This window comes from Ovis canadensis, chromosome 3, assembly GCF_042477335.2.
Source record: "Ovis canadensis isolate MfBH-ARS-UI-01 breed Bighorn chromosome 3, ARS-UI_OviCan_v2, whole genome shotgun sequence".
Lineage (NCBI taxonomy): Eukaryota > Metazoa > Chordata > Mammalia > Artiodactyla > Bovidae > Ovis > Ovis canadensis.
Genome location: NC_091247.1, coordinates 62,045,043 through 62,067,471, shown reverse-complemented (window position 1 = coordinate 62,067,471; position 22,429 = coordinate 62,045,043). Strand labels below are relative to the sequence as shown.

The window sequence follows — 22,429 nt, the reverse complement described above, 5'->3', positions numbered from 1 at the left end:
CTCCCCTGCACATGTGCAGACACTTCTCGGGATCTGGAAGTGGAGGGCGGGGGTGAGGGGTGGCAGGGTGCGATCCTGTAATAAGTGCTGTCCACTTTCGAGACCCCGCACTGGACTCCACCTTGGCTAAAGGATGCGCGAGCATATCAGGAGGGCCCTGGGTCAGGTCAGGGTGGGAAATGAAGCAAGACGAGCACCGGAGGAAGAGAGAGACTGGAAGATGGCGTCTACATAAGCAATTCCACCCCTGGGCACTCCCTGTCGGCAAGGACGCCCATGCCCTGGGCAGGGAGCACAGCTCTGCCTCTGTGCTCCCCAGCACGCTGTGCTTCTAGTAAACTCTGTCCTACAGAGAGGGCTTGCTGTAAATTCTTGTTTCCAAAGAAAGTAAGGGCTCCATCAGCAGCTGCCAGAATGTCCTCCAAAGAGAAGGAGAAGTGCTGGCCTCCAACGCAAGGCCACGAGGGCACAATGGACAGAATGGTGGGTGAGCAGGTAAAGCCAAGTACAGACACAGCAGGAGGGGGCACTCTGAGGCAGAAGCAGCCACCAACGTGTGGACACCCTACTCCTAACTTCAGCCCACACCCTCCCAAGGGTGCCCCAGCTGGAGCGCCAACAAGTCCACTTGTTGCCCGTGTGCCAGCGCCGCTGGCTTACTTCTCGCGGAGCTCAGCCTCCTTGCCCACGGCCTCCTGCAGCACCCTGTTGTGCCTCTCCAGCAGGGCGCAGTGTTCACACTGCAGGGCCTGCAGCTCAGAGGCGCTGATCTGTAAGCTGTTCTGGGTGTCTTGTAACTTTAGCTTCAGTTGGTCAATCAGCATTTCTAGATGTTCTCTGAAACACAAATAGTTCAAAAAATGTTTTTGAAAGATGTAAACCTGATTTTGTGATGTCAAACAAATTTTACTTTAATCATTTAATCTTTCAGTTCCATACTCTTGCCATTATTATGGATGATTCCAAAGGAAATAAAACAATCTGAGGAATTTGGAGAACAGGGTTAAGTGTGAAACAAAACACTACAGTCAGACTTTAGATGTCAGACACCACACATTTACAAAAGTCTGAATTTACAGATTTCACATTCAAATGGAGCAGACCATGCAATGTGTCAAAACAGTCTATTTTATGTTATAGGACTATGACATTAGTTGGGGGAAAAAACAGAAATCATACCGTTCTAAGCTAACCATTCTGACATCAGCTTGTTACACCAAGTTAGAGCGAAGGAAAGTCTTTGGAGAAAAAGTTAAAAACTATATTTCTACCACAACTGGTATAATACATTATTTCTTTTTTTAAAAAGTATTTAATATATAAGAAAGTAGAAGAAACTTAAAACATTTACATTAAAATAATTTTAACTCAAAACTGTCATAATCAAAGCTGACTCTTAGATATGTGGTATTTTTATATTAAATGTGTCAGTATTCAACTTCAGCTTTTAAGACAAGCAATTCATAGAAAAAACATCTCATCAGTTTTTAGCCTAGAGTTATCTATTTACTAAATGCTTAAAAAGCAATACAACCGTAAGATTACAAAATTAATATACAGAAATCTGCTGTATTTCAATACAGTAACAATGAAAGATCAGAAAGAGAAATTCAAGCAATAATTCCATTTACCATTGCATCAAAAAGAATAAAATACCTAGAAATAAACCTACCTCAGAGACAAAAAACTTGTACTCTAGTGACTATTAAGATGCTGATGAAAAAAATTAAGAAATAAACGATGAATAGATACACCATGTTCATGGATTGGAAGAATCAATATTGTGAAAATGACTACACTGCCCAAGACAATCTACAGATTCAATGAAATCCCTATCAAATTACCAATGGCTTTTTTCACAAAACTAGAATAAAAAATCTCAAATGACAGAAATGATCCTGAATAGTCAAAGCAATCCTGAGGAAAAAAAAAAAAAAATGGAACTGAAGGAATCAGGCCCCCTGACTTCAGCCTATACTATAAACCTATAGTCATCAAAACAGTATGGTTCTGGCACATAGACAGAAATATAGACCAACGAGAACAGGATAGAAAACCCAGAAATAAGTCCATGCACCTATGGTCAATTAATCTATGACAAAGGAGGCAAGACCACACAATGTTGGAAAGACAGTCTCTTCAGCAAATGCTGATGGGAAAACTGGACAGGCACATGTTAAAAAATAAAGTTAGATCACTCTTTAACTTCATACATAAAAATAAGCCCAAAATGGATTAAAGACCTAAAACTGGATTAAAGACCTGAAACTGAGACTGGACACTAAAAAACTCCTAGAGGAAACACAGGCAAAACACTCTTTGAGATAAATCACAGCAACATCTTTTTCAATCCACATCCCAGAATAATGGAAATAAAAACAAAAATAAACAAACAGGACCTACTCAAAAGCTTCTGCAAAGCAAAGGAAACAATAAACAAAGTGAAAAGACAATTCAAATTGGGAGAAAATATTTGCAAATGATCTAATTGATAAGGGATTAGTCTCCAAAATTTACAAAAAGCTCATGATGCTAAACAGCATAAAAACAACCCACCCATTCAAAAAATGGGCAGAAAACCTAGAGAGACATTTCTCCAAAGACAACCACACAGATGGCCAAGAGGCACATGAAAAGATGTTCATCATTGCTAATTATTAGAGAAATGCAAAATCAAAACTACAATGAGACAGCATCTCACGCCAGCTAAAAAGGCTATCATCAAAAAATCCACAAACAACAAATGCTGGAGAGGGGGTGGAGAGAAGGGAAGCCTCCTGGAATGCAAATTGGTACAGCCACTATGGAGAACAGTAGGGTAGTGTTAGTCACTCAGTCGTGTCCCACTCTTTTCGACCCCATGGACTGTGGCCCGCCAGGCTCCTTTGTCCATGGGATTCTCCAGGCAGGAATACTGGAATGGACTGCCATGCCCTTCTCCAGAGGATCTTCCTGACCCAGGGATCAAACCTGGGTCTCCTGCACTGCAGGCAGATGCTTTACCTTTAAAACTAAAAAACTGAAAATAGAGCTATCATATGACCCTGCAATCCCACTCCTGGACATATATCCATAGAAAAACATTATTCAAAAGGATACACTCACCCCAATCTTCATTGCAGTACTGTTCACAATAGCCACATGGAAGCAATCTAAATGTCCATCAACCAAGGAATGGATAAAGATGTGGTACATACATACAATGGAACATCACTCAGACATGAAAAAGAATGAAGTAACACCATTTGTAGCAAATGGATGGACCCAGTGAGGGTCATACTAGTGAAATAAATCAGATAAAGAAGGAGAAATATTGTATGACATCCCTTATATGTGGAATCTAAAAGGAAATAATACAAATGAACTTACTTATGAAACAAAGAGACTCACAGAGTTAGGAAACAAACTTATGGCTGCAAGGGAGTTTGGGATGGATGTACACACTATTACATTTAAAACGGATAACCAACAAGGTCCTACTGTACAGCACAGGGAACTCTACTTAATGTTATGTGGCAGCCTGACTGGGAGGCAGGGTTTGGGGAAGAATGGATACATGTCTATATATGGCTGAGTCCCTTTGCTGTTCACCTGAAACTATCACAACACTGTTGGTCAGCTATACCCCAATACAAAATAAAAAGTTCAAGAAAAAGTAACGCATAAATACACGAACTCTGCAGGATATTTACTCCTACTGAGAATAGTAAGAGCCAGATGTAAAATTGTTCTGAACACCAGGCCTCTCCCAATAAAAGGAAAGCACAGATGCTGTAGAATGCCACAGCAAGCTCTCATTCCTAGTATATTTTTGAATTCACAAGAGCGATATGTATGCTAATTTTTAAGAAGTATTAAACAACACATTATTCAAACACTGGTGGTAACTAGTGGTTATGTGTAAACCTCACTGTCCAAAGGCAATGGGAGCAGGAGTTCCCAACCCCGTGGGTGCTCCCCATCCTGAAGACCTCACCTTTCTTGTTTGGCCCCCTCAGCCTCAGTCTGAGACACAGACTTATTTTTCTGCTGTTTTAAAACGTTGTGGACCCGGACCTTGTAGCTCTCAAATTCAGAGGCGACTGCAGCTTGTTCTGCCTGTAATGGTTCAGAAAGAGAGAAGTCTGAGTACTGCATTTTCTAGCTCATGTGGTCCTCCTGTTTTCTCTCCGATTGTGAATGAAGATGAAAACCTTTCTCTGAAGATGAGTAATGCCTCTGACACTCCTTAGTCCCTCAATGAACTTTCCTTAAATAGCATACTTCTATTGGCCTTACACTTTTTTAAGGTCTTTGAATGACATATTTTGTCTGACAGGAGGTATATTTCTACCTGTTTTCATCCTGGTAGATTACTGCCTATATTTTTATAATAGCACTATTTAGAATGATTTTCACTTACGATATTTCCTGTTTTTATAAATACATGAAAAATTAATTCGAAGAGGTGAGGCTAGTTGCACTTTGGTTTTCAAGAGAGTGGGAAAAGTGTAATTCTAGGTCCTGGGTTTCCTGAAGCGCCCTGTGACCTCTCAGCCCTACTGCCCAGGATGCTTAGAAAGAGCCATGACTGTAACAAGTCAATTGCAGGGGTCTGTTCTGTACATTGAAGACAGTAGTGCTTCTATTAGAATACGATTTCATAGTCATTTAGCCCTTGGAGAGGACTCTAACCTTTCTAACGAAAAAACTTTTAAAAGATTTATTTACACACAGAACCTGCAAAACAAGGTTAAAATGGAAACAATGTATACCTGTCTTTCCTTTTAGCAGAAACAAGTTGTGCTAGTAAGGGTCTGGGTTGGCTGCGCTGGGGTCAGGTGGAGGGGTCGAACTGCTGGGAGCCTATCCCCACCCCACAACAGGAGGACGCACCCTGGCCTCGCGGCATTCCTCCTGCAGGGCTGATACCCGCTGCTGGTAGGCACCCAGTGTGCGCTGGTGCTGGTCCGCCGATGCCTTCAGGTGCTCATGGGCTTTGTGCTTCTCTGCCGTCACTTCCGCCAGCTGAATCTGGGGGCAGAGGCTCTCGGTGAGGAGCGAGGGAACCAGATCTTTGCTGGTTAAAAAGACCTCCCTTAAATGTCAACTTGGGGTTTGAAAGGGGACTATGTAAGAGACATAAGAGTAGGAATTTAACTTATGATTATTCAAAGAATGGAGCCAACATGAGAATATTTTCTCAATAAATTAATTTGGTTTTCCTTAAATCATCAAATAATTAATCATGAAAAAATTTCAGAACACATGTTACAGTTCAATGTTTAATTAAATACCTCAAGCTGTTATACATAAACATAATGGATACAGAAATAAACTATTGCTTCTACTTTCTTAAAATGCTGGCTGATGGATATTTAGGGGGAAGAAATGTGTGTGCGCAAACGTGTATTTTGTGTGTGTGTGTGTGTGTGCGTGTGTGTGTGTGTGTGTATAAAACCCCCCATGTGGCAGCTTACTTCTACACAGAAATTTCTAAAAGCTTTTAACAGTAAAAAGAATCTTACTTTATAGACTTCTACTTGCTGCTGGCTGGCCTCCAGTTCACCCTTTAAAGATGCCTGAAGCTTTAAGTGATCAGTCTCCTGCAGAACAAGAAACCTGGTTAAATTAAATAACGATGTTATTCATAAATACTTGGATTCAAAGACAGAACTCAGGAATGCGCATACCGCTTGCCTCACATCTGCCAGTTCTTTCTTGGTTTTCACAAGTAGCTGTTTGATCTTGGTATTCTTTTCCTCATACTGCTGTACCACAGCCTGCAGCGAAGCTAGTGGGAAAGATCATTTCAGGAGAAAGGTTTATCAGTGGATGTAAGTAACGGAACAAGACTCTTTTCTTTGTATTAGCCTATCTCTGAAAGGAACCCATCTTAGCTTTTTATCACAAACTACTTTAAGCATATATAACACTAGGGATAATAATATAGTAAATCCCACTGTATCTGTGACCACCTTTAATGACCACCAACAGAGGCCGATCTCATCCCACCAAGCGAGATGTCAGGCCTGCATGCACCGTGGCTGCTGCCTGCTTCTGGGAACAGGCTGTTTACACACTGCTTACGGCTGCTTTAGTGCAGGAGGAACAGGACAGAGACCTCAGGGTCCGCAACGCAGAGGACACATGCGTCCTTGCCCTTTACTGCAACTCAGATTCACCTGCTGACCCAACTCCTGTGCCGCACAGGTAACCCCCACCCCTGAAATACACTTGTCTGTAAGTATTTTAGCATGCATCTTTGAAATAAAGGCAGATTCTTACTGCGTATCTAAAAGCTAAAGACTTTACAATAAGAAATACCCCAAAAGACGTGCTGTGTTTCCAATCACCTGGTCTGATTTTGTGACACTAATTGTCTTGTAGGACAAAGTTCAATAAAGGAAGACTGAAATGTGATCAAAACAAAACACTTTTATGTAACAGAGGTAAAGAGGAAGCCAGTATCAAACAGGAGTAAGTGGATGCACTTTCCAGATCACAGGACCACCCAAAGAAGCAGGCCAACCCGGCCACAGCCATCGTGAAGCAAATACAGAGCATCTGACAGAGATCGTAACCTGGTTCTTGACAGAACAAGTAATACGCGGGGCCGTGTGACTGCAGCTAGAAGGCCCCAAGAGCAACGACTACCGCCATGAAGCTAAATCCACACACACTGCCTACATCACTCAGTAAACAAGAGCAGGTGTTCTCTAAGAATACACCTTGACTTGCCTTTATGCTGCGTCACCACCAGTAACTTCCTGGCAACTATTTGCCCAGTCCTGCAAAGACTATACAAAGCACACATTACATATAAAGCCTTTAAGTGCTCCAGGAATCATGACAGAGTAAGTTCCTGACCTTTCAGAACACAGAATGAAATTAAGGATACATCTCTAGATATTGTGATGATGTAAAGCAAAATAGAAACATTCAGCAGAAATAAAAAGGCTGTGGGGACCCACATGGACTAACGGTCACAGCCAGGTTACATTTGCATGGGACAAGGAAGGCTTGTGGGGACAGCAGACACTGGAGACAGAGAAGGACTCCAAAAGGTGCTCACGGGGTGGGAAGGTGAGGGCACAGCGAATGAATGACAAGGCTGTGGAAAAGCAGGCGCCATGTTTCAGAAGAGGAAGGGCCGCTGCGCCCCAGAGGTGAGGAGGGTGAGTGAGGAGCCAGATGGGCCCTGCAGAGGGGCAGGGCTGGGATTGCAACACATGGCAGAGTGAGCTGGCTGACAGTTTTGTGTGGATACTTTCCAACATGTCCTCACTCTCCTCCCCATCCAGTCACAGCCCCGAGCTCAGGCCTCAGGGCCCCTGCCACCCGGGGTGCCTGCATTTCCCAGACCCCACAATGGGCTGAATCATCAAAAAGGCCCAAGTCCACTCTGTGTTCAGGTCCCACCTGAACGGATCAAGGAGATTTTCCAAGCATTCTTGACTTCTCCCTCACAGGTCAAGCCCTTTCCTCCAACTTGTAAAGACTCCCACACTATGCTACTCCTTTCCATTTCTGCTCCTAACTATGGCTGCAGAAAGGACTGCTGCTGCTGCTGCTAAGTTGCTTCAGTCATGTCCGACTCTGTGCGACCCCATAGACGGCAGCCCACCAGGCTCCACCATCCCTGGGATTCTCCAGGCAAGAACACTGGAGTGGGTTGCCATTTCTTTCTCCAATGCATGAAAGTGAAAAATTAAAGTGAAGTCACTGAGTTGTGTCCAACTCTCAGCGACCCCATGGACTGCAGCCTCCCAGGCTCCTCCATCCATGGGATTTTCCAGACAAGAGTACTGGAGTGGGGTGCCATTACCTTCTCTGGCAGAAAGGACTGCCCTGTCCCAATTCGCTCTTTCTCTCCAACTCCTAAGACTCAACACAAGCCCCAAGCCCCAACCATTCATCCACAGAAGCTTCTCCCTCTGCACTCTTGACACCCACTGCCTGGACCTCTCGTGTCTACACTGACTCACCAGCGAGAGGTGCTGGCCTGAATAAGCAGCTCTTTTGAAGTTTTCCCAAGACCTGAGCCTCTTTTTCAGCTAGCTGGCTAACTCACAAAGTCAAATGTCTGCAAGTGTTTGTGACCTGGAGCCCCTGCTACCCAGTATGCACAAGAACACAGCTGGAAGACGGGCGCGTGCACAGGGAAGGGCCCAGAGAAACCAAGCACAGAGAGTATCTGAAAACCCCGTTAATTATTTAGGAATGAAAAAAAAAAAACAACCCATGGGTCAAAGAAGAGATTTAAAGAAAATTAAAAACATCTCAAGCTGAATTAAAACAAAAACACAACATACCTGCTTGTTAGCTGAAGGACTGCCTAAGAGACAGTCACAGCTCTAGTGCTTACATTGGAAATTATTTCACAGATAAAATGGAACAGAAACACCTCAGAAAGATTCCATGGCCATTACAACCATCCTGCTCTGCCGACAACAGGACCCCTGAGAAATGTTTATAGGACTGAATGTACACAAGGGCACAGTGGGTAGTCTTACAGCCCTCCTCTTTAGTCCCCAGTCATGGTCCCTACTGTGAGAATGACTGGGCTGCCAAGGGCTGGTCAAGGGAACCATCAGCACTGGCCCCCACCCCCCACCCCCCACTTCTGCTGAAGACAGTGACCATGAGTTGCAGTGGGTTCTGTTTCACTCACTCATTTCTTCTTGCAGGGTCTCTTGTTTCTGTTTTTGGATTTTTATTTCCTGTTCCAAATCTTCTATCTTGCTGTTTTTATTAGCTAACTTCTGATTCAGCTCTCTCATCAAGCGCTCATAATCAGCAATTTCCATGTTCATTAGCGTGGTCTGCTGGGCATCCTGCACAGGTTACAATGAGAGGTCCATATGACAGCGGATGAGCTAACTGTGTCTACGGATTTCTGAAAGGATCAAGGATCGCAGCACGCCTGCTCTAGGATGCTTTTCTGCAGCACAGAGACTTCACATGTTAATGAAGATGCTGGGGTACTTCCTAGATTGTAATTTCATAAAATAGATCACTTTCGTAAATAGTTTAACTTTCTCAATTTCACTGTATGTTATAATTTTCATTAGCTACAACTGGTCAACTCTTATCTATAAAATATTCCTATTTTAAGCAGCTCTTATAGTACCTTTATTTTTGCTCCCATCTTTGGAAGAGCAGAGAAAAATTCACCGAAGTTCTCAGCGTAATACAAACGTCAGTTTCTGACGTTAACTAAATTTTCATGTGTCACAGAATAATCATGTACAAAAAATAAAACAGCAAACCAAGCCTAAATTCTTCCAGAGAGATGGGCACTGGACAACTAAGTTAAATTTTCCATATTCTGAGGCAAATAATTTATAAAGGAGTACTTCAGTATCACAAATAACCTTGTTTTTGAAATACTACTTTTCAGGGTCTATAGGATAGTTTAAAAAATGAGAACATTGCTATTCTAAGTCTAGTGTTTCATTTTAGCTTTCTGAAAGTTAAAGTCACTCAGTGGTTTCCAACTCCTTGCGACCCCATGGACTATACAGTTCGTAGAATTCGCTAGGCCAGAATACTGGAGTTGGTAGCCGTTCCCTTCTCCAGGGGATCTTCCCAACCCAGAGATGGAACCCAGGTCACCTGCATTTCAGGCAGATTCTTTACCTTTCTAACCAGCTCTAATTCTTGCATGGTTTTCTGAAGCTGTTTCTTTTCCTTTTGAAGCTGTAACTGAAGTTCTTCTAGTTCATTTACGGAACTGGCATACTCCTAAAATTAAAAATAGAAACACTGGGACCCCTAAGACAACCAATGTTTAAAAAAAAAATAGCATTCATAAAGGATTATAAAATAAATCTGACATATAAAGTACAGAATTTGGAAATCTTTCCATATTTAAAAAATATACACCCGAAAATCGTACTGCAGATTCTCAACTTCACAGTTGGAATTAATTAACTTTAATTCCACATTAAGGAATTTATTTAACAAATGCTCCTCATTAGCAAGTCTTTTCTTCACTGAAGTACTGCAATAAAAACATCACTGTGTGAAATGAATTCACCCCACAGAACTGTTTTGACCTTTATTTTCTGTTCTTTCTGAAGTTTTTCAGCTTCCAGCTCTTTGTCTGCCATAGCCTTGGCTTTCTGGACTTCTAAAATCTGCACTTCCAATAAGCAGGCGTTAGACTGCAGTGTCTCGATACGGGCCAGGAAATCTTCATTATCTGAGGTTAATTTTTCACACTACAATGACAAATGATTCACTACTGTAAACACACAGAAAATACACACAGGAGAGGAAGAATAAAATGGAACATAATGAGAATACTGGCACAGTATAAAAAAATGAAGATTTCAGAATCGAGTCCACGAAAGGAAAATGCAAAAATCAAGAGTAAGTTTAAACCACAGTCACTGTTGATGTTAATTTGGAAAACATTTCAAGAGACCAGAAGCACTAACAGAGGAAAAGGCAAAAAATGAAAAAAAAAAACAAAAACAAAAAACCTCAGGGGAGCTGAGTTTACAGCTGTAAGTAAGATAGGATGGTTGCCAGTTTTCTGGTCATATTCTTCTCTCAACATTGGGAAAAAGAAAATAAAATTAAGTTTCTATGTATTAATTTTAATTTTTGTGCAAAAAATATTTGAATTGAAATACACTTATTACAATTTTCACATATGAAAGTGTCAGTCACTCAGTCATGTCTGACTCTTTGTGACTGTATGGACTGTAGCCTGTCAGGCTCCTCTGTCCATGGGATTCTCCAGGCAAGAATATTGGAGCGTGCCATTCCCTTCTTAGGGGGACCTTCCCAACCCAGGGATTGAACCTGGGTCTCCTGCATTGCAGGTAGATTCTTTACCATCTGAGTCACCATGAATTTACTCAATTTAAAGTTACCTGAAAAGTCAAACTCCTTAATTGTCTTGTAAGGTCTTCTACTTGATGCTCAAAGTTATTGGCACGTTCTTTCTCTGCATCCAACTGCTCTGACTGCTTATCATATTCTGATAAAAGATTCTTCAACAAAAGACAAAAGGACTTAACTTCAGGATATTATCGTATACTCAACTCCTCAGAGTGTATGACTGGGCCATCTTAACACAAGCTGTAAGTGTTCATTCTGGAAGCCTGAAATACTTACCTAGACTCAACATTTGACAGACTACCCCGTGGCATCATACAATAAGATTAGCATAATCTAGATGCCTTTTAGTATGAGGTGGTCTCTTAGAGGCTCAAAGAGGATTTAAAACATATACAATGCAATATCTCCAAGTTATCTATCTAGTCATCAAAAATAAACTTCTGAAACATGAACAACATTTAAGCAGGCAAGAGAAAAAGTTTACCCTTGTCACCCGTTACCTCCACCTAGAGTCTTGCTGAGGACAGTCTTGGGCCTGGCCCAGATGAAGCAGAGGTGCTCAAGGAATATGAAAGGACCCCACACAGCCTCACACTCTGCAGCAGAACGTTCACGATTTTCCAAAGACCCTAAAACCACGTGCCTTTTTCCTTTGATGTTCCTAGTCAGGCCTGCTCAGGAGAGAACCCCAGCACCGACCTCTGCGATCCACACCAGCCAGCGAGGACATCCTCCAATGTGCAGCGAGACTCAACTCTTCCCTGTAGCCTGTGTTTCCTCTCCCCTTTCTGATAAATCCTGTTTGCCCCTTGTTCCTGGTCAACTACTGACTGTTCTTCACAAAAATGCAGCCCTGTACAAAATAACTAACACATATCTCTGGCTTTCCCTGAAAGTGGCCTCAAGGAAGCACAGCTGGGCTGTCCTGCACGGACTGTGCCTTTGGAACTGTGTCCAACAACATGACTGTTTCTGACAACAGAGAGGAGCTGACTCTACCTGGGGTCTGATTCTAGGCTCTTTGTTCCACTGCTGTCTGTTCATTCTTTCACCACCACCACTCACAAATCCTGACTGTTGCAGCTCCACACTAAGTCTCGCAGTAGGGCAGGGCTAATCCTCCCATTCTGTTCTTCCCCAATACTGTGTTGATCCTTTGAGGTCTGACCTGTATTATCTTTCTTCTTTCTAAAGAACTCATATTAAATTTTTTTTTTTTTGGCAGGGGGTGGGGTGCTGCACTGGGTCTTCTCTGCTTTGCAGGGGCTTTTCTCTAGTTGTGGCTTGGGGGCTACTCTTCCTTGTGATGCACAGGCTTTTCTTGTTGCAAAGCATTGAATTCTATGGGCAACGGACTCCGGAGTTGTGGAGCACGACCTTAGTTGCTTCTCAGCAAATGGAATCTTCTTGGACCAGGGATTGAACTTGTGTTCCCTCCACTGGCAGGCAGATTCTTATCTACCACACCACCAAGGAAGTCCTAAAGAACGTCTTTTAACATTTATTGACCAGGCATGTCTACTGGCAACAAATGCCCTCAATTTCTAAGAAACTCTATTGCTCCTTCACTTCTAGTGCAAAGCATTCTAGGTTGGTGGGGTTTTTTCTCTCAACACCTTAAGCAATGCATTTTACACTCTTCTCTTCTGTATGGCTCCCCGTAAGTCTGATGTAATCCTCTATAAGTGAAGTGAAGTGAAGTCGCTCAGTCGTGTCCAACTCTTTGTGACCTCATGGACTATAGCCTACTGGACTCCTCCGTCCATGGGATTTTCCAGGCAAGAATACTGGAGTGGGTTGCCATTTCCTTCTCCAGGGGAACTTCCCGACCTAGGAATTGAACCCGGGTCTCCCGCACTGTAGGCAGATGCTTTACCGTCTGAGCCACATAAGGTGTTTTTTTCTGTGGCTTCTTTCAGGACTTTCATCTTTGATTTTCTGTAATCTGAAAATGACATGCCATGGTGCACCTCTTCTGGTTGTGCTATATGTGGTGTTCTCGGAACTTCCTTCCCAGGTCTGTTAACTGGGCAATCAGTCTTCCCTGTGCCAAGTATTTCCGTGTTCCTTTCTCTCTCTTCTCCAACGGCATTCATATTGCACACATGCTATACATTTGTAGCTGCCCCACAGTTCTTGGATGTTCTACATTTTTCCCCCCCTTGGTCCTTTAAAATATATATTTTAAAGAAGTAAATTGGTATGCTTGGTCTACCTTTACAGGAAAATAAATTAGATTATATGGTTCTCAAAATGTAAAGAAGCAAGCTCCTAATGACTCATAAAAGACAGATAAACCCATATATAAATTTCAAATAAGCATTTTTTAAAAATGAATGAGATATCTTTATGTTAAGGATACTAATCCCTTGTCATATTTTCACTTGTTAGTTTTATCTAGTTCAGTCTCTTTCCCCTTGTAACTTCTTAAGTTTAGAAAAGTATTTTGCATCTAGAGATCACATGATCAAGTATTTTAAGGATTTTATTCTAATTTTTAAAAATCACTCATTTTTGACGAAACCTCAGAATTCATTTTGGAGAGGGGAACTAGATTTTCCTGAAGTAGTTTTCTGATTCCTCCTCTCCTGGTTTCTCTGTTTTCAGGTCTCATTGGCACAGCACAGCTCATTTACTTGCTGGAAGAAGTGATCTGGAACCAAATGCTTGAACCTAACCCCTGCTCCACTGGCTTCTTGCTCTGTGACCTGACTCCTTGCTGGTAAACCAGCAACGTTAATAACATGCTTATCACACACACACCACGTGTGACAGGACATGTCAAGCACTGAGAAGACTGCCTGGCTTACAGTGCTTGTTGTTACACAGAAGTCACCCCACCCACCTTAACTTTCCTACACACTATTTGTCTATCTGCTCTTACTGCCTTTGGGACTAAGGCCAGGTTGGCAGAAACTCCACCTACCTGGTTGACCACCGTCTTCCTAGTACTCAGGCTCAGCCTGGCTGTAGAAATACTTGAATGCATAAAGAAACAAAATGGCAAATTCTTCTGTTTTATTTTTTCATCTTCCTATAATAGTGTCTCATGTTATTTAGGCTGATGAGCAGTAATACCTCCAAATAGTGTTTTCACATTTGTGTTAGACATGTCTGCTGCTGCTGCTGCTAAGTCACTTCAGTCATGTCCAACTCTGTGCAACCCCACAGACGGCAGGCCACCAGGCTCCCCTGTCCCAGGGATTCTCCAGGCAAGAACACACATGTCTAACTTTCACATTTCCTTGGCCGGAGGACTGTAATAATAGCCATCTTTGCTTATTACTGATTTTATTAGGAAATTCCAAACAGAAATGGTAGTCTTAAAAAACAATACCTTAAAGGCATATTTAAACCCTAGCTGGGGAAACAGTGGAAGCAGTGTCAGACTTTATTTTTTGGGGCTCCAAAATCACTGCAGATGGTGACTGCAGCCATAAAATTAAAAGACGCTTACTCCTTGGAAGAAAAGTTATGACCAACCTAGATAGCATATTCAAAAGCAGAGACATTACTTTGCCAACAAAGGTCCGTCTAGCCAAGGCTATGGTTTTTCCTGTGGTCAGGTATGGATGTGAGAGTTGGACTGTGAAGAAGGCTGAGCACCGAAGAACTGATGCTTTTGAACTGTGGTGTTGGAGAAGACTCTTGAGAGTCCCTTGGACTGCAAGGAGATCCAACCAATCCATTCTGAAGGAGATCAGCCCTGGGATTTCTTTGGAAGGAATGATGCTAAAGCTGAAACTCCAGTACTTTGGCCACCTCATGCGAAGAGCTGACTCATTGGAAAGGACTATGATGCTGGGAGGAATTGGGGGCAGGAGGAGAAGGGGACGACAGAGGATGAGATGGCTGGATGGCATCACTGACTCGATGGATGTGAGTCTGAGTGAACTCCGGGAGTTGGTGATGGACAGGGAGGCCTGGAGTGCTGTGATTCATGCGGTCGCAAAGAGTCAGACACGACTGAGCAACTGAACTGGAACTGGAAACCCTAGCCACTTAAAACCTTGACACTAGGATGACACATTACACACACACATAAATAGTGCAAACCTTTGCTAAAACATACAAGGTGACTACTTTATGGACAAGAGTTTTCATTATCAGAGAAATGCAAATCAAAACCACAATGAGGTACCATCTCACGCCAGTCAGGACGGCTGCTATCAAAAAGTCTACAAACAACAAATGCTGGAGAGGGTATGGAGAAAAGGGAACCCTCTTACACTGTTGGTGGGAATGCAAACTAGTACAGCCACTGTGGAGAACAGTGTGGAGATTCCTTAAAAAACTGGAAATAGAACTGCCTTATGACCCAGCTATCCCACTGCTGGGCATACACACTGAGGAAACCAGAATTGAAAGAGACACGTGTACCCCAGTGTTCATCGCAGCACTGTTTACAATAGCCAGGACATGGAAGCAACCTAGATGTCCATCAGCAGACAAATGGATAAGAAAGCTGTGGTATATATACACAATGGAATGTTACTCAGACATTAAAAAGAATGTATTTGAGTCAGTTCTAATAAGGTGGATGAAACTGGAGCCTATTATACAGAGTGAAGTTAAGTCAGAAAGAAAAATACCAATACAGTATACTAATGCATATATATGGAACTTAGAAACATGGTAATGATGACCCTGTATGTGAGACAGCGAAAGAGACACACAGATATAAAGAACAGGCTTTTTGACTCTGTGGGAGAAGGCAAGGGTGGGATGATTTGAGAGAATAGCATTGAAACATGTATATTATCATATGTGAAACAGATCACCAGTCCAGGTTCAATGCATGAGACAGGGTGCTCAGGGCTTGTGCACTGGGACGACCCTGAGGGATGGGATGACCGGGGATGCGGGAGGGGGTTCAGGATGGGGGTTCAGGTGTACACCCATGGCTGATTCATGTTAATGTATGGCAAAAACCACTACAATATTGTAAAGTAATTAGCCTCCAATTAAAATAAATAAACAAAAAAAAAGTTTTATATTTCAAGTACATTTCTTAACTTACAAGTCACAAATGTAACTTGTTATTAATGTAACTATTTTTACCTTATAGTTTTCAGCTCCTTGAATGAGATCTCTCATGGAAGTAGACAACTGATCCCTTTCTGAGCGAACAAATTCAAGTTCTTCCTGGAGCGTCTGGGCCTATTTTAAATATATGATAGTTTTTTAATGCACAGAAAAACATGATTTTCTAAAAGGTAAGGTTCACAAATCTTGGATTTTTAAGTCAACTTACTTCTTTCCTGCTAGAATCTAGTTCTTTCTTAGCTTTCACAGCAACTAGTTTTAACTTACTTATTTTCTCCTCTTTCTCTTTGGCTTCTTTTTCCAAGTATCCTAAAAACATAAAATGAAACAATTATACATAAACTCAAATGAAAACTAGGGGAAAATATAAGAATTACTCACATAGTCCTAGAAATGAAACTTTAATCTAGTACAACATACACAATTTGAAATTAAAATAACTAGCAAAGTATCTATTTTTAAGTAAAAGCTTAATTATGGATTTTCTAGGCAAGGCAAACAATGAACAGAATTCTCATTTTCTTCAGTCTTCCAGAACAGCCCATCTCCTCAGTGTCCATACATGGAGAGGCCATTCGGACCCCTGAACAGCAGAGGACCTCCTGGAAATGCAGGTATGCTGGGCTCCTTGGTGGTGACAGCCAATCAGGATGAAGCAGAGATGTCAGACGCTCTTCACTGTTCATGATCCACAGGTGCCTCTGGTGGGTGGGTCTGATTTTTTCCAGCTGGACTTCAGTATGTCCAGTGTGACTCTCCCTTAATCTCTCTGGCTGTTTCCCTGACGTAAACTCCATGTTCCAGATCTTACTTCTCATGTCTCTGATGAACTTCAGTAATGATCTGAACTTCTACACTTGCTGATTCATTGAGTTGTGCCTTTGTTCACCACTGCCTTCCTCGGCTGTGACAGGGGCACTGTCTGTGTGTGTAACACAGGCTAACTCTTCCACTTCTGTGTCTCACCCCATACCCCCTCACCTACTCAGGCCATCAGTGCATAATTCTCCCCTCTCTTGTGCAGCAAAACCCACTCTCTAATGGATTCACCCCAACAGTTGACAGACATGCGACAAGAGAAATGCCACCAAGAGCTTAAGGTCAGGAACAAAGGGTGGAAGCAGCCAAAGAGGGGAGGGGAGGGTCATGAGAAGACAGGTGAGACTTCATTCATTCTCTCTCACACACACACACAAATCCACACCACCCCTCTGGACTCTGTCCCATCTCTTCCTTCTGAGCATGGTCTGTGTCTGTTCTCACATTTCTCTCCCCTATTTTCTTCCTGAATCCGTTCCAGTCATTCTCTTGCATACCATGGCAACTGTTATCAAGTTACCAATGACCTTGATGCTGCTTAGCTCAGGCTGGGCCTGAGTACTAAAGTGGCCTTTCTTCCCTCCTCAACACTTCCTCCAAATTCACTTCACTGGTCTTAGCTTCCAAGACATCTTATGCTCTGGGTATTTCTAACCCTCCAGTTATTTCTTTTCACTCTTTTGCCATTTCTATCTTTCTGACTTTTACTCGACAGAGAACTGTTTCTGATCCTTGTCTTTCTTCTACACTCACTTCCTTGGTGATCTCCACCTCGGGGCTGCCAACGCTAATGATGCAGAGAAGTGGCTTACCTGGTCAGCCCTCTACCAGTCACCCCAACCATTCCAACCATCCATCACAGAAGACTGTGGGTCACTCTAGATTGTTCTCACTACTCCCACAACAACTGGGCAGTAAAATGAGGAATTACAGGTACTTCACACAACCCCATCTTGGTTACTCTGACGGATAAGCAGGAGTGATGAAGCCAGACTCCTCCACACATTACACCAGCCCTGTTGGGAGTGGCCTCTCCCACTCTAGAACCTCCCAGGAGGACCCCCGGATGTCAGCAGTGTGAACATACCAGCACCTGCCGTCTCCTCTTGCTACAGTATCCTCCTTCTTGGGTCACGTTACTCACTCTTTAAGACAAGGACAGCCTGTCCTGTGATGTTTCTCCCAACTCAACAAGCAGTTAATCACATCTTCCTGCACAGCCACCAGCAGAACCCGTCCACACCCCAAACTCTGGGAGGAACAGCCCTCTCTTGCAGTGTGTTCTTGAAGACAAAGACTGCATCTTAGCCACCTTCCTATCACCAGTGCCTAAGTAGCTGGCCTTTCAAGCCAAGTTTGCTAAATGAATGAAAAACCCCAAAACAATCATGGCACTTTTTATAAAAGGAATCACAACAGTCCTCTGGATGAAACAACAGAAAGTGAGAGTTCTGAAAGTGAAGGCGAGCAGAAGGCAGAGGCCATCAGAAGAAGAGTGATACTATGCTTTTAACACCTCATTAACTGGAGAGAGAACTTCCCATTCTGTTCTAAGAATCTGTTCAATTAACCATAAAAACATGCAAAACCATAGTTACCTATTTTTTCTTCAAACTCTTTTACTGAAGGTTGATCACTTTCTACAGAAGGTGATTTCTTAAAGGAATCCTAGATTTTATAGGAAAAACAAAGACAATCACTGCATTCCCCATGATGAACTGGCCGTTATGCTAAGCATGAAAAAAAAAATATTATTAAAGAGAATTCATACAGAGAGCAATCACCTGAACAGACTCTCTTCCCTTTAGAGACCCAGTAATTCTGATCTCATCATGCACATAGCATTTACTACTAAAAACAATAGCAGCCAAACCCAAGATGACCCACCCAATGGGTATCAAATACATGATGTAATAAGGAAGAGATTAAATGATGACCATAGTTTATCCTGCCACAATCTTGGGAGAAAAATCTGAAGTTTTGGCTAAAATGAAATATTGCTTTAGCCTATTTTCTTTTTGCTTAACAGTGTGCTTTAAGGTAATATGTGTATCACACAAGGATAAAATTAAAAAATTTTCACATTTAGTTGTAGTTTTGCTGTGACTACTTTTGACCAACATTTAACCCCCTGGCCACTTAATCTTATGTAAAATCAAGATTCCAAAATAATCTAAAACCAACAGTAATCAGTGTGATTAAGTGTGATATGAATATGTTTAATGTACTTTTCAAAAATTTGCATTTGAGCTTAAATGCTAAAAATTTGACTTCGAAGTGTAAAAATGGTAATATTTATATTGTCTAGAGCTTGTGACTAGAACTAAGAATTTACTTAAATAAAATTCACATTAATATTACCTTTAATGATATTAACTCTGCTTTCACATCTTGCAATTCAGATTCTTTCTGTTCCAATAATGACCTTAGGTTTTCAAGTTCTTTTATAAAATCTTTTTCTTTTTCATGATGGTTTTCATTTTCTCTACACAATTTTTGAGACATTTCTTCAACCTGAATTAGGAGATTCTGATTTTCAAACCTTGTTTGTTCACCGGCATTCTTCATCTCCAGAAGGTCAGACTGCAGGGCCTCCTTTTCCAAGAGGGCTTCTTCTAACTCTTTCCTTAGGACAACTTTCTCTTGCTCATAATCTGTTAGTAGAGACCTAAGTTCCTCACACTGAACCATATGCTCTTCTTGAAGGAGCTTAATCTTTTTTTCTAACTCTACTTTTCTTTCATCATACTGAAAAGCCAAGTTGTATTTTTCTTCATTTATTTTATCTAAGGATTCACCCATGGCTTGTAGGATATTTACAACATCCTGTTCTTCCCTTTCTTGTGAAACCTTTGACTCCATCTGTTCAAGAAAACCACACAACTGAGCTTTGACAAACAACTTCTGAACTTGCTCGTTTTCCAAAAGTTTATTCAAATCATCCCTTTCTCTGACAGCTAACCGAAGTTCCTCTTCTACTTCAGAGATCTGCTTCTGAAGTGCAACATCTCCTTCTTTTTGAGACAGGAGGGCTTCCAGATCCCTGCTCAGCAGGTTCTTCTCCGAACTCAGTCTGCTATTTTCTTCACGAAGAGACCTCACTTCCAATGACATGGCTTCCTGGTCTTCGGAGAGAGTTTTCAACTGAGCTGTAAGTTTTTCCAGTTTTTGGTTCTTTTCATCCTTTTCTTTTAAAGTTTCTTCCAGTCCTGCTGTTAATTCATTCACCTTCTGTTCTAGTTCACTGTTGTACTGGGCAGTCTGATCCACTTTTTCCCTAAGTTCTACAGTCAACCTTTCTTCCCTTTCACATTTTTTGTGAAGATTATCCATCTCTTCATGAGAACTTTTCATCTTACTTATGAAATCATATTTTTCTTCAGTAAGAGAACTTATCTTTGCTTCAAATTCTTGTAACATGGTATCTCTCTGACTGAGACTAACTAGATACAGTTCATTCTTCTCTTGAAGATTCTTTATGGTATTTTCAAGTTCTGGTACACATTCCTGCTGTGACAGTAAGTTATCATTTTCTCTCTGGAGACAATTCACAGTTTCAAGGAGAGCATCTTTTTCATTAAATGCAGTTTGGAGCTTCTGCTGTAGTTCATTAATATTAAATGCTTGTTGTTGCTTCATTGATTCAAACTCTTGACTTATTTTTTCAGCAGATTCCCCCAGCTCTGTCTGTAAAATTTCCATAATCTCTCGTAAACCCTCGTAGTTTAACATTGCTTCTTGCTTTTCTTGTTGTAGTTTTTCACACTGTTCCTTAAGACCCTGTATTTCAAACATTAATGTTAACTTTTCTTTTTCTGAATCTGACAAAAATGTCTCATTTAGTTCTGTTATTTCTTTTTGATGCTGTTTCTTCAGACTCTGTACTTCCTTGTTATGTTGTTCGATGGTGCAGCAAAACTGTTTATTTGCATCTTCTAGCTCAGATTTTAATTTCTCGATTATATACCCCTGTTCTTCTTTAGCTAGTAATAATTCATTAATTTTAAACTCTAAATCTTCCCGTTCATGAAAAAACTCATCCTTTATATGTTGGGCGTCAATTTCAAGTTTTAATTTTAGATTATTCATGTAAGTTAACTCGTCTTTTAAGATGCTATGTTGAGACTCCAGTTCTTTTAGGGCATCTTCTAAGTGTCTAACTTTTTCATTCACTGCTTGTTCTACAAGAGAATCTTCCTGTAAGAGCAAAGAGCACACCTGATTTTCTTGGTCTGCACCTGAGGCTTTCCCTTCATTTTCTAATTCACATTTATACTTCTCCTGAATGTTCATCTCACCTGCCTCACACTTTCTGACTAAGTTATCCTTTAGCTGGATCAAATAATTTACTTCTGCTTCGTGTTCTTTGGCAGATGTTTCAATTTGGCACATCAATTCTTTCACCTCTTCTTGGTGTGTAGATTTCAACTGTACAAGTTCTTCCTGCAAACTATTAATATCTTTTTGGTACTGCTGACAATTAGCCTCAATCACTCCTTGGAGGTGAGTAATTTCTTGCTCCTTTTTATTTGTGGCAATTTCTAACTGCTTTTGCAGACATAAAATTTGATCCTCAGAGACTAGCTTAATTTTCTGAATCTCTTCTTGCAGCTTTTTAACATTATCTTCAGAATCACTCTGAAATCTGAGCTGTTCTGAAAGCTCTAATTGTTTTTTTGCTGCTTCTTCCACTTCCTTTTGCCAATCAGCTTTATCATTACTGTATCTGGAATGTACTGTTGTTAATTCATTTCTCAAATTTTCTATTTCTTTTCCATAGCTTCTTTGTGATTGTTCCAACTCTTTCTGCACATCTTCCAACTTAGTTACAGAATCCTATAAACGTAAAAAGCACACAAAAATTATTTAAGATGAAACCTCTGCCTTAAGAAAAATAAGAGACACAGTCTCATAAGGAGGAAACAAGTAGCAGTGTACACAGAGAAATATGATCCTTAGATTCCAAAAATTCTGCTTAGAAGCTCTGACCACCTTAATAATTATGATGATATCCAGCAACAGTACTAATGTCTTACTCAAAGCAAGGAAATCTCTGAGTTTAATTTTGTTTTAAATGGTAATAAATTACATAAGTTCTATTAAGTTACAGGCTTTAATGAACATCTCCTGAATAGAGTGATAAAAGTTTTGGGGAGAAAAGTAGCACAGACCCAATGGTAGGCAAGTATCTGAGAAGTGAGCAAGCAACAGTATGTACAGTATGTGAGACAATCAACATTTAAATTGGTAGTGTCTCATAAAACAGATATTTCATAAAATAGGTATCTTTCCCATTTTATTAAAAAATGATACTACAGCTAAAAAGATTAAACATTAAAATAAACAGGTAAATGTTAGCTGTATCTCTCCGTGTAGCTCAGTGATTTCAGTTATCCTTCTTTTAAAATATCAGTCTGTTCCCTTATCTGCAAATATTATATTTAAAATAAGATGAGACGCTTATTTTTCCCTTAGTATTTTTTTAGTCTTATTTATATTTATTTATCTTTGGCTGTGCTGGGTCTTCATTGCTACTCAGGCTCTCCTCTAATTGTGGTGAGCAGGGGCTTCTCACTGCAGCGCCTTCTCCTATTGCACAGCTTAGTCTCTAGGGCATGTGGTCTCAGTAGTTGTGGTGCACTGGCTTAGCTGCTCTGTGGCATGTGGGATCTTCCCGGGTCAGGGATTGAACTTGTGTCTCCTGCACTGGCAGGCAGATTCTTTACCACTG

General features: G+C 41.3%; 1 protein-coding gene across 2 annotated transcripts in view; it reads right to left on the bottom strand.

The window, feature by feature from the left end:
- Positions 1 to 22,429, bottom strand: part of GCC2 (GRIP and coiled-coil domain containing 2) — a 36,505-nt gene that overhangs the window by 5,492 nt on the left and 8,584 nt on the right. Inside the window, exons 6-18 of one of the 2 annotated variants that reach the window (XR_011255138.1) lie at positions 19,060 to 21,534; positions 18,297 to 18,366; positions 16,088 to 16,188; positions 15,895 to 15,993; positions 10,866 to 10,985; positions 10,041 to 10,205; positions 9,622 to 9,726; positions 8,654 to 8,816; positions 5,673 to 5,773; positions 5,508 to 5,585; positions 4,876 to 5,013; positions 3,106 to 4,098; positions 661 to 837 (exon numbers count right to left, since the gene is read on the bottom strand). Coding sequence is in view for 1 of the 2 variants with exons in the window: in XM_069580391.1 (XP_069436492.1) it covers positions 661 to 837; positions 3,977 to 4,098; positions 4,876 to 5,013; positions 5,508 to 5,585; positions 5,673 to 5,773; positions 8,654 to 8,816; positions 9,622 to 9,726; positions 10,041 to 10,205; positions 10,866 to 10,985; positions 15,895 to 15,993; positions 16,088 to 16,188; positions 18,297 to 18,366; positions 19,060 to 21,534 (3,914 nt within the window). In the remaining variant the exon portion in view is untranslated. The remainder of the gene's footprint in view (positions 1 to 660; positions 838 to 3,105; positions 4,099 to 4,875; positions 5,014 to 5,507; positions 5,586 to 5,672; positions 5,774 to 8,653; positions 8,817 to 9,621; positions 9,727 to 10,040; positions 10,206 to 10,865; positions 10,986 to 15,894; positions 15,994 to 16,087; positions 16,189 to 18,296; positions 18,367 to 19,059; positions 21,535 to 22,429) is intronic. The other variant, XM_069580391.1, reaches the window with a different exon arrangement.